This window comes from Heliangelus exortis, chromosome 2, assembly GCF_036169615.1.
Source record: "Heliangelus exortis chromosome 2, bHelExo1.hap1, whole genome shotgun sequence".
NCBI lineage: Eukaryota > Metazoa > Chordata > Aves > Apodiformes > Trochilidae > Heliangelus > Heliangelus exortis.
In genome coordinates this window covers 127,639,744-127,654,959 of record NC_092423.1, presented here as the reverse complement: position 1 = coordinate 127,654,959, position 15,216 = coordinate 127,639,744, and the positions used below count along the sequence as shown (strand labels likewise).

General features: G+C 38.2%; 1 protein-coding gene across 3 annotated transcripts in view; it reads right to left on the bottom strand.

Annotated features, from left to right (window-relative positions):
- Positions 1-69: 69 nt before the first annotated feature.
- The window catches only part of LOC139793379 (RING finger protein 151-like), a 22,840-nt gene continuing 7,693 nt past the window's right edge, over positions 70-15,216 (bottom strand). Inside the window, exons 2-9 of one of the 3 annotated variants that reach the window (XM_071737966.1) lie at positions 14,546-14,663; positions 12,868-13,093; positions 11,543-11,682; positions 8,814-8,976; positions 7,486-7,606; positions 6,286-6,528; positions 3,274-3,290; positions 70-1,579 (exon numbers count right to left, since the gene is read on the bottom strand). In XM_071737966.1, the coding sequence (XP_071594067.1) occupies positions 3,276-3,290; positions 6,286-6,528; positions 7,486-7,606; positions 8,814-8,976; positions 11,543-11,682; positions 12,868-13,073 (888 nt within the window). In that variant the 5' untranslated portion in view covers positions 13,074-13,093; positions 14,546-14,663 and the 3' untranslated portion in view covers positions 70-1,579; positions 3,274-3,275. Of the gene's footprint in view, positions 1,580-3,273; positions 3,291-3,311; positions 4,830-4,852; positions 5,136-6,285; positions 6,529-7,485; positions 7,607-8,813; positions 8,977-11,542; positions 11,683-12,867; positions 13,094-14,545; positions 14,664-15,216 lie in introns of those variants that run through there. The other 2 variants (XM_071737965.1, XM_071737964.1) reach the window with 2 other exon arrangements.

Genomic DNA, 15,216 nt, shown 5'->3' with positions numbered 1-15,216 from the left:
CTAATTACTACTGTTTCACCTGATAGAGGATACTCTGCAACAGAAAGAAGTCAACCAAACAGCATTAGCTATGGTATATGGACCCTTTATTAGTTAAACTTTTATACAAAGTGTAATTCAAAGTGATACAAATAATGTTGCTGTTTCTTTTACAGACTAGAGATTGAGGTCTGTTAAGGACTTGTTTCTCTTTCTTTTGTATATAAAGGTAGAAAAGTAAATAGACTGGCAGTGAACCATAATGCTGGAAGACAGTTCAATGCTTGTTATTAGAAAGTTGCATAGAATTCTCCATCTTTACAAAGGCATCTGTCTGTGTGATAAAATCTCCCTGATCTGCTGTGCTTTGACTGACAAGCAGCATGGGACAAAGGCAGGGCTTGTACTGCTCCTTATTGGTTTGCCTACTGAGGATGTCAAGTAAACGTGGACACCAGAGTGAAAACAGATGTGTTTTACTGTTGATAATCAAATAATACAACCAAATAAAACAGAAAACATGCACTAAGGAAAAGACAGAACAAAGCACTCAAAGTAGGCAACTAGAGAAAATACAGGGTTATGCATCAAATCATTAGTATATGAGAGAAAGGCCAGTGATTAGGAAGGATCCATCACCACTTGCAGATGCTACCATCATCCAGATCCGCAGTCGCTGGGGAGCCCCGGTTGCAGTGAGGATTTGGAGAACCCTTCCCAGCAAGTGGGAAAATCCCACACAGTGTGTCCATCCGTAGGTGAGGCATCCAAAGTCACTGCAAGAGGGTCCAGCCTTGTATGCTCACAAAAAAAAATCAGCAAGTCAGAATGACTTGGTATTTTGCTGTGCAGAACTATCTAATTTACCCCCCCTGACCAACCAGGACCCAGACTTGTCCTGAGACAGAGTCCAGAGCACGGCTGGTAGGGTTTCCTAAAATATTGTCTCCAGCTGTCAAGTCACCATAAACAATATTGTGGGTAGTTAGCTGCTGGCATCAGCATGACTACTGCTATAACCCAGCACAACACCCACTGGTACAAAGGTTATTAGTAAAAAGGACAGAGATTCACATATAGGTCACCTCTGGCTTGGGCCTGTTGTCCAGGCCTTAGCACTTCGATCGGTCCTTTGACCTACAGGGGAAATCATGGCTGTGAAATAATTTCTAGGGTTAATTTGGGCCCAGAAGCCACATACAGAGACATTAACCTTCGTTCACTAGTTAGTGGTGTCTTGTCCAAGGGTTGCAGACCTCAGTCCAAAATCCTGTTCCTGCATGTATGTCACTTTGTGTGCTGATCCACCAGCCAGGTGACACCAGCTGGGCTCTCCAAGGCCAATCTGGGCTCCCGCAGACCCAACAGTTACTGACATTCAATGAATTGGCTGCAGTTTTTCCAAGGGATAAAAATCTGTTTTCCAAATTTGGTATTGGATGACCATGATAGCATATAATTGGTAGTACCAACAATAGTCTCATTATCCTTGGATCTTTTGTTCCTTCACGACAATCTGGTCCTTATATCAGGTGATGTGGATAGTATTCCTTCCCAAATGGGCCGTTATGCCAGACAGGTAGATTCAGTCATGCAGAACCTGTAAGACAAAAGTCTATACCATGTAGTTACTCTTGCAAGTAACAGTTTGTTGCAGAGGCATATTCCCATTTTTCTTGCCCGGGTTTCCTAATCAGAATGGTGGTGTCTTTCCCCATGGCTATCACTTCAGGTGGTTCAGGGGGGCCATCTGGCCTCTGGACCCAGACTTTGGCTCCACTGTTAACATCTGTTGATCTGAACCCCTTACTTCCACAGACTGTGGTGACTGGGGGTGGATCCCCTTCTGTACTGCTGCTTGCAAAACTGGCAGTATCAACAATTGTGCTACTCAGTCATGGGGCTGGACAGTCAAATATTGCTCACCATTATTTAACAGAATTACTTTAATTTCATCTTGACAGTCTGCATCAATTACTCCTCCCATAACATGAACACCTTTCAGAGCTAGGCTCGAGTGAACTGTTACTAATCCAAAATGTCTGGTAGGAGTCTGAACTCCTATACTGGTACCTATAATCCTTATCTGATTCAGGTTTACTTTCGTCAATTTTAATCCATGGAGATCTAGCCCTGCAGCCTCTTAGAGTGGCCCAATAAGGGGCCAGGGCACCTGGGACAATTTCCCTGTAAGTTAAGGTCTCCTTTACTGTCAAAGGTGTTGTTTGAAGGTCAGGTGTAGGCATACACATTAAGGGGGTTTCCATCTCCACAATGGGCCTGATGTTAAGAACATGCAGCACATCTGTAAGATGGTTTCTCCATTGGGATAGGTTCCCATTCCTTGGTTTTCTCACTTGCTCATTTAACAACCTGTTCATTCACTGAATTAATCCACAAGTTTGTGAGTAATACAGTATATGAAAAACCCATGGAGTGTTTTGATGCTCAGTATACTGCTATACTGCTGTACAAAGCCACTTCACTCATAAATGCCAACCAGCACTCCTAAGTAAAGGGCTGTAGGAAAGCACCATGCCAGACACATCCAAGAGGACAGAACATGGAAAATTTGATTTGCAAGGCTACCCATTTCTGTATCTCTTTGGAACTGTTTGCTACCAGTCTGATTTATAAATCCATTAAGCTTCTTACAAGTACCTAAGAACATTTGAGATAAAACCACCTTGGACTTGTGAAAATACTTCAATATATTAGGTATTTCACTTGACTATGTGATTTCCTTCTGTGCTGACAAGAAATTGTTGCATATATGTGCTTTTAAATTAATATATGATATGAGACTTAATCTAATACTAGAATTGTACCAATTAAAAACTACCATCTTAGTTAGGAAGTCTAAAAAAGTTCTCCCTTGACCCTCCTGCACCTGATTCAGGTGCATGGGTCTTACCCTTGGTTACTCTTTTTCACTCAGTTTAATGCAAGATAAGGATTTGCTCAACTCTGTAATACCTTGTAGTCTCACGCATTTTACTTAACAGCCTCCTCTCTCTTGAGTTTTGTTTGTGCCTCTCCCAGGTTTGGTACTATTGGATTTCATACCCACTTACTTGTGGCTAAATATTTAATCTTTTAATTCTAATGTTAAGTTAATGTAAGCAGTTTACACTGCTAAGCCAGACAATTGGACTGCACCTTTTTTCTCCACTCTCCCTGCTCCACAGTCTTTACTATTCCTTTTTTTTGAGCTGCAAAGTGCTATTAGAAACAGCAAAAACACAACAACTACTTGCATGGTTACTGGTCCACCTGAGTAACAGTTCAACTCACCCTCAGCACAGGTCTACCTGTAAAGAAATGGAAAAGTGTGATTTAATATGAGAATACTGATACCAGTAATTTGGTGCTGAGACCCTCCTATAATGTAGTCTCAGCACTATCTCTCATGAAATCCTATGATATCATCCTGACAAGAGAAGTAGCATTTCCAAGTAAATGTTTTCTCTTACACCAAGTCTACTACAATATTTGGACCCCACGTTTATATAAAGCAGATTAACAGATCATTGAAAGAAAAAAATCCTTGCTTCTTCTGGCTGTTATTAAGAGATGTGTAATACATAGGGCTGGAAAAGCTAAACCTGGATGAAATACTAACATAATGGGCTATTTCATTTCAGCCTGGTTAATTTTAAGAGAGCTTAAATGACCATACTTGAGCATATGTCACCTTGTGAGTGGTTCATTAGCAGAGGACAATCTGAGGTGCAGAACAGTTATCAACACTGAAGAAGGAGATTAAGGTTACAGTAATGGGAAGGATCTGATGCCATTGGTTAGGATGTGCCCATTTAAGATACCTCTTTAAGTGCCTCTTTGCTGCTAAAGGAAAACTGAGCTGAAAGGTGATTTCAGCAGTAGGTGGGCCCAAAGTGTTGCAACATTTCAGCACTGGAGGCTCTAAAGCTGGCAACTAGAAGCTGCATCCATTGTGCAGAAGAAAGTCCTTCCACACCACCTAGGAAGTGTTTTCTTATACAGTTTCATGTCTATTGCTTAGGGGACAGACAGCAGGGCAAACACTAAATAAACCCTATTTCCTGTACTAGAAGGAATTTAGTAATCAATAAGTGGCTGAAATTCCTAAACCAAGCAAATTCAGAGATTCTGTTATGGATAAAGCACACAGCTAATGATTTGCTTTTTTCTGTGATCAGAGCAGACAAGATTATGTTCTCACTACTGCCCACCAACTTGGAAATGATCCTGTTCATCTGAGTTCTATAGGATTTTACAGGAATTTTCTTTTTGCACATTAAGCAAAGTAGATATAGTCACAGAACCACACAGTTAGGGCACACAGAAAAGCATACCCTGAAAATATATTTATTCCAATCTAGTTTTTCCAAGAAGCTTCAAAATTAGTGTGAACACAGAAACAAGAGTCACACAGACCACAGCCACTAACAGCTTACTTATTTAGAAGACAAGATAGTAAAAGCACTCTTACTTTCTACCTACAGATTTAATATGCACACTAATGTATGTAAATTGGCCACTGGATGTTTAGTGTGAATGAAGGTCTTCCCAAATTATAGCTACTGCTTTACTGTTTCAGATTGTTAAATATGGCTGCTTAAGAGATGTGCTATGTCTTGAGCTGGTGCTTGAGACTGCTACAGTGACCTAAATGCTGTCAATGACTGTAATGTAATCTAGAATGCAAGAAGTAAAACCATATTTTATTTATAAGAGTAAATATTTGGACATACTCTTCTATGAATGTTTTCTTTCGGAAAAAAAACAATCAGAAACTTACAGAAGAGTTATTTCTGTCAGGTTTTAAAGCACAAGACCTGAATGTGTGCACAGCTACTCCAGTGGTACTAAAGAAACATTAAGTTAGAAGGATGTATTAATGCCTGAAATTATGACAGCTCTGATCACAAGTATTCACAATGTAGTGTATGTGCTAAAAAAGGTTGCTGCCTCTCTCTTTGATTACATTGTTAGCTACAAAAGCATTGCTGAGTGACAGCAAGGCATGCACAGTAACATATTTGCTTTCTAAACTATAAAATTAGCTTATTCAGATTGTTGCACCTGCACACATTTTCCTGAAGGTACAAAACTGATTTAGCACATTCAGTAAACAGGAGGACAGGTTCTTCCATAGCTACTCCACTGGAGAGCTGCAATACATGACAGAATATGGCTTAATTACAGCACTGAAGACAACATGAACAGGTTCTATGAGAAGTTCAGGGAAAAGTCCTTTAACTGTACAAATTTCTCATGCAGTTCGTACTGATAAATGCCCTCTTGATTCAGTATCTGTGGGTGTGTTAAAAAAATCCCAGCTCTAACACAGTTGCAGACTTCAGTACTAATAAAGGTGTATAAAGTCCAAATGATTGTGCAAATATTTGTCTGCTGTGGACCCTAATGTTCAAGTAGCCTAAAACCTGCCAATAGAAAATCAAGGATACTTGAAGTGTTTATATATTCTTTAAACATCAAATGGGCTGGCCTTAGGCTTAAAGAACCTTGGAGAAATGGTTGATACCTTCACATACAAGAGCTTCAATTTTTTTTTAAAAATGCAGGTCCCCTTTAACTAACTCCATGTTACTCATGCATCTATTTCAAAGGTTTTAGTTTCTTCTGTTACCTTGGATTCAGTATTAGTCTCTTAATTGTGTATCAGCCTGGAGAATTAGAGGTCTAAAAGAAAAGTCAACCTCACCTGAAGCTGCTACCTAGCAGTAGAATTACAATTACAATTTAAAGTGCTTTCTTTCCACCTTTGAAACAGACCTTCTACAGACTGTAAGTAAAAAAGGCTCTATTGATTTCTCTTACTGACTTACTAATCCTGTTACTGACTTTTCCCAAAATTAAGAGCATCCCAAATGTCATTACTGATGATCACATTTGCTTTCTGTTTCAAGTAGACTTCAAGTAGACACAACTAGACTTAAAAAGGACAATAATGGACCAGAAAGGAAACAAACTTAAGTATATTTGACTTTAAAAGGTTCTAGCTTTCACGCTTGAGAGGCTCCTGTAAATGATGCACTGAAGAGATAAGAGATCAAGTCTCCTTCCCCTTTTTGATATAAACATTAGCTAAAAAGGTGTTTGCCAATTACTGGTTTTAATGCCCAGTGTTTCCTAAGAGAAAATTCTCCTGTTGTTCCAACAGGAAATAAAGCAGTAAACTAGATTGTTAAAGAAAGCAAATAAATCAGAAAAGATACACACTTTACTAATCATTCATAGAAAGCAGGGAAGTTTGCCAGATGGTCACATCAATTAGAAGAAAATGCCTTCTGAGCTTACTTCTGTTAAGATAGCTGCAGGATCCATGGGTTTTCGTTTTGCACTCTGCAGTCGTGCTAGAGGCCATAAATTTGTTAATTTCCTGCTTCCTTCTGTAGTAGTTAATCTACAATCCTTCTGCAGCCTCCTCAGCAGCTCCATTAATTCCTGTTTTTCCAGCTCTGCCTGCTCCAGCTCCTGGCGGTGCTGCCTCTCTGCAGCCATCAGAGAGCGCACATCCGACATCACTCGTGACATCTGACTCTGAAAAGCAAATGCAAATTTACTGCAAGAAGCTAACAGTTTGCTAAAGAAAGTGGTATGCAGCTGAATTAGCCATGCATATAGGGTGATGGATTATAAAGAATAAGCAACACAGAAATCATTTTCTCATAGCAGAACAAATTTAAACAGATTGAGATACAATCCAGCATTCACCTACATAGATGTTTTGTTTCATAGATTCTGATACAGCTTTCCTAAAAGTGAAAAAGTTTCTCAAAGTATAAAGAGTGGCTTAATCCAGTCAATTCTTAGTTTTTTTATTTCAAGATCCCAACCAAAATAAGGTTTTGGTTCTGTTCAGATATATTCCTCAAGGATTTAACATCAACTCCACTAAAAATAAAAAAGTAGACTATAAAGTACATCTGTTGCTTTGGGCTCTAAAAATTATTAATCTGTGATATAAGAAAAACTGGATAAATGAAAGCATAAGCTCATTACTTGACTTAAGTTTACCATGCTACTTTCCAACCTCTGAACCACAGCTGAACCAGAATATAAATACCACAGTCTGCACTAGGGCTCTGTGTCAGCACTGGATTAAGCCACTTGGGACAGCACTAAAAAGGAGCTGGATAATTAACCACATCCAACTTGAGATGTATACTCTACGTTGAGATCCCAAAAATGAGTTCCAGGCTGACCTGCCAACACATTGTTTGCACACAGATCAATGCAGCCCTGGTACAGGGGTATCCAGGTTAGCTCCAAATTAATTGGAAACAGCAAACCACATGAATACAGCACTCAGTCTGCTTCTCAGCAGCTGAGCTGGTAAGCCCAGCCACAGGGTTGCACTAACACCTATTCTGTTTCCCATGCTTAACAGAATTTGTATTTGTATGAGACTATACTTACAGAACAAGAGACTACTACTTGGAAAAGCAAAAAGCTAGACTGTTAAGAGAGAGAGAAAAAAAAAAAGATCATATTTACCTTCAGTTCTTTAATTTCATTTTGCAGAATGCTCTCTTTTTGGACCATATGCCTTCTCTGTGAATCTAACCTTGACTCCATCTCATGCTTTGCTTCCTCCACTCTGCATATCATTTCTGACCTAAAAAGTTTATTTCTCCTTGTTAGGTCTCGTTAGCACGGAAAAAAATTATTTTCAAATTCCAGAAAGCTTTCTCACAGCCAAAAAGCCTGATCCAATTCCCATGTTACTTTACAGGACACTGATCTAAAAGCATAATACTATTTATTAATTTATCTAAATCTAGCATAAAATACCCTTTTGTACCCAACTAGTACTGAAGTGGCCACAGACAAGTGCATCATATTCCTGAAATAATTCTGTGAGCTCAAGATCATGTATATTCATTACTTTAAATAATTTATTACCTTTTACATACAGTGCATGCTTGCTCAGTATTGCTAACCACAGGCAGCCAAGATACAAGGTGTAAATGCTATAGGATTGCTAAACACGTAATCTTTTCACTTTTATGGTGGACAATAAATGATAGTATACAGTAAATTATTATAACCTAATTGCTCACACAGATTCACAGTTAAAACCCAGCCATTACTGCATTAGTGTTTTGAGTCAGAAGGTAGGTAGCAGACTCTCTCACGTTTCAATGCATTTAAAACAGATTTGAGCCTGAATTCACTCTGCAATATTCACCACCACCTGGACAGCATGTTGGAAGGCAGAAACAGGAAAGAGCAAGAAAAAAACCAGCCCAAGTGGAACACCATAAAAAGGGAAAGCTACCAAACCATATCTACCATTAAAAAGAATGCCAATAAGAAGAGTCATATTCACCAACTGTTATTAGTCTGCCAGGATTTTAATCACAATTGAAAATTAGATCATCAGGGGTTTAATCTGTACCTGACAAAAATTTAGAGACTTTTACTGTCAGGATTTGTAGAAAAAAAATTAAACTAAGCATAATTATGAAGAAATGTGACTTTGGGTCTATGTCAGGCAACAAAAAATGACATTGCCAACTTCATTCCAGTTCCTGTGAGGTATTTTGTCATTTGATATAGTCAGATTGCAGTACCACTGTAAGCAATGGTCTTAAAGAATTTACTATAGGTTGGACAAAAAAATAACAGCAAAAAGACCCAACCCAAAACAATAAGAATTTAAAGCCTCTGCTGGACACATAATAATACTCTGGCCCAGTACTAACAAGCAATTAGCAGGCTATTTAAGCCATAGCAGAATGCAGTACTAGAATCTGAAGTGCTTTATGCAGCAATTTTAGGCCCAGACTAACACAAACATCAAAGAAACAGAAGATTTGTACCGAAGTAGCTCTAACTCTGTTCTCAGCTCTCCAATACAATTATGCTGTGTGTCTTCTGCACTGAGGATGATGATGCCACAGCCATTGGGGCATTCGCGGCTCCGATATTCACACACTGCCAGGTGACCGTCCAAGTTGCGGCGCTCAACCCGAACTGTGCAGCCTGAACAGGGAAGAGTAAGGTCAGGCAGTTATTTACAACTTAAAAAAAAAGCATTTAGTTAATAATAAAAAACCCCACAAACAACCTCAAGCAAACAAACTGCAACTAAGCAACTGTTAATCTGTTACAGCAATGAAAAAAAGTGATTTCTTTAGAATAGGAATTGCAACAGTTGCACACACTTGTTATTGTGTCCTGGTTTGGGCCAGGATAAAGGTGATTTTCTGTCTTGTACTTTTGCTTTCAGCTAAGTCTCTTGTAAGTAGTTGCACTTGCTGAAATTAACAGCAAGTTTCTCAGACAGTGTGTGTTTCTAGGACTGATAACACTCGATGTTTATAGTTACTGCTAGAGACTGGTGTGCAGAGCCAAGGACACTGCTCAGCTCTGAGGAAAACATAAAGAGGTCCCACCTGCATCCCTCCTTTGGGGAGGAACGGACAAGATAGATGCCAGAATTGACCAAACAGAGTATTCCATCCCATATACGTCATCCTCAGTATAAATTTGAGGGATCACGAGGGCCAAGCCAGCTTTCCTGCTTCCAGCTTCCGGCTGCCTGCCCTTCCTGCCTTTCCTGCTTCCCTTCCTTCCCCTGGCATCCTGGAAGGATCCCGTCCATTCATCTGCCTGTGCTCCTGATCCATGCCAGCCCTTATCTGTGTGTTCCTGCCTCCAGTTCCCAACTGCTGCCGACTCCAGGAGTCCAGCCTGGACTTTCCCAGAGCTGCCCTGCAGCCTCGGTGGTGACGTGAGAGCTATTGGGGGAAAGGGGGGAGGAATGTGGTATCCATTTTCTTGTATATTTGTATATATTTAGTAATTTTTCCTATTTATCATTGCTGTTTCATTAAGGTTGTGTAATTTAGTTTCCAACCCATAAGTCTCTCTCCCTTATTCTCTCTCCTTTCTTATCAGGGAGGAGAGAGAGATTAATAGAGAGCCTCTGTTACTCGGTTTAATTGCCGGGCCAGTGTTAAACCGTGACATATTGAAACATTTTAAAAGTCTTTTTATTGTATTTATCCATTAACTGAAAATGTGTGTTAAAAACTAGGTATTTTCTGTGAAGCTTTCTGCCACTGATCTGGAATTAAAGCAACCTAAGTAATGGCAATTCTGCTGCCAAGCTAAGACTCTAGCAGCTTGCCAGCACCTCCACCAGAGACTGGAATGAATGGAATTAAAGAAGAATGTGTATGTGTTCAAAAAAAAAACATCGTGTATCAAATTTAGAAAAGTGGTCCAGGGACATGTAGTAAAACTGTGGGTGAGATGGAATGTAGCCTTGTTTTCCTGAACACTGGTTAGTCTTGTGTGTAACATACTAGACCACATAAATAAGAATGCTTCTTAATGAACATTTAATAACCAAAGCAAAAATACAAACATTTCCACAGAAATCTAAGATAAAAACTTCCCAAGTGTGGTGTAAAATGTACAGAAACGAAAATGAACAATATATAAATTATTGCTACGTTTAACATATTAGGCTTTGAAGTTTGTAGTCTTCATTTTTGATCTTTGAAACACTGAGATAAATACAGCTCCTTCCATTTCACTTTAAGATAAATTAGATATAATAAAATTGAAACAACGGAGCAATGAAAATTGCCAACAGACCATATCAGAAAATTATAAAACACAGACCTCCAGGAGGACTTTACCAATTACTATAATTATTTGTAATTGGAGGAATCCAAAATTCACTCATGTACTCTTGGGGAAGAGTTCGAGTGATGCAAGATGTTCACACCCTGAACACCAGAGAGAAGGTTTGGTCACTCTACAAATCCTACTTTTCCTATAGAAAGTACAAAAGGTGAATCTGAAGCATATGCAGGAGTCACCTGTTCCTGAGAAATTAAAACTTTTGGTGGACCAATTCTAGCACTTTATCTTCTTACAATTAATTATAATGTCATTTTTGCATATGGCATCATTAATTAGAAATTAACTTTGTCTAGGAACACAGAGACATTTTGAATAAAATCAAATGGAAAATTTTATAAGGATTTTTCTTTTTAGCAGTACATTTCTTCCTCAGGAAGAGTAGGTTTATCTTAAATAAAGACTAACATGGACCCACCAATATTAACCGGAATTTAGATTAAAACAATTCTCATTTTCAAGATACATTTTGTTAAAACCATGAGAAAGAGTGAGCAGCTGCAGATGCACCAGGGAACAAGCAATTTTAGAAGTAAATTGTGTAGCTGCTGTTACACTGATTCAAATATAAAAATGAACAAATCAGATTTGAAATACAAACTCATAACTTGACAGAAAGCAAAACTAACACAGTACTGTATATCCATAAATTTGAAGTCCATCCTTCTAATTAATTTTGGTTATTTCTTGGATTAGAAATTGCTGCTAATGATCACGATTACCATAAATAGGTAACAAATTTTGTTCAAAAAGACTGCTGTGAAGAGTAGATCATGCTAAAGCTTTGAATTTGTTTGAAAATAATGGCCAATATTACTGCAATTCTGTTGACAGAAAGATGACAAACACATGTTTTCTGAATATAAAAGATCAAATTTCTTTGAATGTTACTCACCAGCATTGGAGCAAGGTATCTGACTGTATTCACACTCCCTTTCATGCCTTTCTATAGACTCCAGAGAACAAATCATTACACAGCCATGCTCTCTGTTTTTGCAACGTAGCTGAAGACGGTTTAAATCATTTTTCATATATCTGTATTAAAAAAAAATTGTTCTTAAATATGGGAATATTACTGAAAAATTTCTCTTTTGAGAAAACTGAAAATTTCTCTTTTGAGAAAATTGAAAATTTCTCTTTTGAGAAAGGAAAGTAAGATTCTAATCTCTACTAGGAAAAACGGTGAATAATAAATTTTTGAGGTTTTTTACAATTCAAACCAAATACTGTAAAGTAACAGGTTTAAAATAAGCAATGCTAGTGGGAAATTAAATTTCCAAAATTAAATGTGCAAATGAAATATTTATTTTTGATTACATTTTAAACTGTGACCTTTCACTTGTTCAGCAGATTTTACAAATAACAGACACCAGGGCTACTCACACATCATTTAAGTTCTGTGTTTTGAAATATGCCAAACTATAAGACTACAGTAAATACAGACAAAAACAACCAGTAACTTCATTTCCAGTGTTCTGCCTATGCTACATTTCAACTTTCCACAGGGTATAATCTCATTAGTGACAAAACCACTGAGAGCTGACAGAGTTAATTTATCATCTATGGCTGATGGGTTTAAATACTTGTAAAACTGAGCAAGATTAGACAATGGAGGGGATAAACAGCAAACTGAAACTGTTGAAAGTGAACAGAATCCACTGATGAAACTCTATGTTCTGGCAAGGAATTACGGAACACACTGCCTGCTTTACGTGGTGAGGTGGCTCAATACAAATATTTTTATGGCTAAAGACCTTTTTTAAAAAAATATCTGAAGGTAAGAAGTCTGGTTCAGACCTTTAGGAATTATTCATTACAAATCCCACTATGTTAACTAGCATGCAGTTTACAGTTTAGTAATTGTTTTTGCCAAATGAATGTTTTTGTTGCACTGCCTGGCTGTTTTCTCTAAAAAAAGTAGGGGAAAGTTTTGATACAGTAGAATACATTCAGAGCAATATCCAGAATCAGTATTCAAGATACAAAAAGGTGGAGAAGAAACTCCACCAGAGAGTGTTCTCTCTGGTTTGAAATCTTAGTATCTTTAAAGTTAGATATAATAAATAGAAAATGCTAATGTTTTCATGCAAACAATCAGTTTCTGCCATAAGCACGTTGAATAAAGGTAACTTGAGTGACAGTAAATGACAAGAGATGAAGCTGTGCAAACAAACTTCAGAAATTAATGTCATTTCAACATACAGCAAGATTACTGCATACCTGTAGAGAGGACGAAGCAAAGACACATCCACTGTCTGTCTGTCTTCAGGGCAGTTACTGTGATGAACAAGCCACCCATGTATGCAAGCAGTACAGAAAGCATGTTCACAAGGAGCCTGTAAGGGATCTTCTAAGACATCATGGCAGATGGAGCACAACAGCCCTTCATTAACATAGCCAACGAAACGCTCAATATCGTAACCCATGCTCTCCACACACTTTCTACCTATAAAAATAACACAGAGAAATAAAGCAATCTTTGTTCTGAATCTGTATGACTAGATCCACAAAAAGGCCTGGAAGTAATTCTAGAAATATGAAGAACTTGAGGTGAATAAAGATCTTCACAGGTGGGAATGCAAACACTTGCATACTTTAGCATGCGAGTGAGAATTAGAGGATTGTACTGGTGGATGCCAGAATCCAAATTTTATATTAAGATTCTCTGATTTCTGAAACTAAAGGCTTTACCAGACAGTTGAGCCATGCTTGTTCTGAACTCTGTTACTAAACATAGTTCTAGCAGTCACTGTGAAACTGTGAAATAGAGCTTCTATTTACGTTAATTCTATTTGAAGCAGAAACATGCTAGAAGTTAAAATGCAAATATTTGGTTTCCATTTTCACATCTTTTATGTAATGCCTAACAAACTTACAAAACAGTGTTTTACAGACACTAGCTGTGGTACTTTCAGCCATCAGATTTTGTGTTTATGAACTGCCCTTTACTTAACATATTGCCTACATACTGAAAAATAAAAAAAAAAAGGTATCTGTACTCATTATACACTCCCATTCCAGAGGCAACAGCATGAAATCTCCACATGCCTAGAGAAACACTTAATCACAGACTCATCATGATTGGAAAGGGCCTTCAAGATCACAGAGTCCAACCATCAATCCTACACCACCTTAATCATTACCTTATCTCCTGAAGTGCCACATCTACCTGTTTTTTTTAATACCTCCAGAGATGGTGACTTCACCACTTGCATGGGCAACTGGTTCCAAAGCTTCACAACTCTTTTGGTGAAGAAATTCTTCCTAATATCTAATCTGGTGCAACTTGAACACATTTCCTCTTGTCCTACCACTATTCACTATGGAGAAGAGGTCAACACCACCTCACTACAACCTCCTTTCAGGTAGCTGTAGAGAGCAATAAGGTCTCCCCTCAACCTCCTCTTCTCCAGGCTGAACAGCCCCAGCTCCCTTCAGCCTCTCCTCATTAGACCTGTTCTCCAGACCCACCAACAGCCTGTTTGCCCTTCTCTGCACCCACTCCAGCACCTCAGAGTCCTTTCTATACTGTGGAGCCCAAGCACATAGTACTCAAGTACTTAATAATCAGGAAGACAAAGAAGCCAGAACTGCAGCTACCTTGACATCATGAGGAGCTGCTGTCTTCTCCTACATGTCCTACTTTCTAAAACTGAGTAGCCTTTAAATGGATTGGGAAGTTTTGGGAAGAACTAGCAGCCAATCTGCCTTCATCAAAATCCTATAATGAAAATCCTAATAGAATCTGGGGAGACGCCAGAGAACACACTTATGTTTCAGAATATGTTTCAGGCTTCACATTCCTCCTTAACATACAAAGTTACTTTTGTAACCCCACTGAGACTCACAAAAGCAATTTTCATTAGTTAGGAGTTTTTCTAAATAAAAGACACCCTACCTTTTTAGATCTTACTCCGCATATACACAGCTTGTCCAAATACTTCTGAAACAGTTTTCTGATCAGCAAGATGTGCACTGCTTACTTCTTTCAGTTTCTCTTCACTGCTTTATAAGGCCTATGAGAAAAATTAGAAGGAAAAAGGCTCAGTAGTGTTTGCTAACTCACCAAGTATAACCAGACAGCTGCTGAACAGGTGTTCTAATAGCACATTAAACCAAAGCTTTCTTCCAAAGCAAACTACTGTAAAACCTACAATTCAACACAAGATCTGGCCAGGCTGAGAAGGGGAAAAAAAATAGTTTCTCAATTATTACTAATGCAGATACTTATCAGAAAAAACCCCAGCCTGCTGCCATTTAATTTTGAAGCCATACAGTCTTATTTGTAAGACTGAAGATAACAAACTCTGTATTGCTGAAAAGCAGCAACTGAAATCTGGGTAAAATGGTATTCCTTAAAGGATTAAAGTTTCTTATATTTTCTTATAAGTACTCTCTACTTTCATACATGGCCTTATTCGAGTATGATATGCAGTTCATTTATAAAACAAAACTATCACAGTCTCAAGTTTATGATATTAACAAGTAACACTGTTGTGATCCGTTTATTATTTTATATTTTGATTATGAGGATTTCTCAGCCTCTGCTTCAGAGATGACGCATAAAAT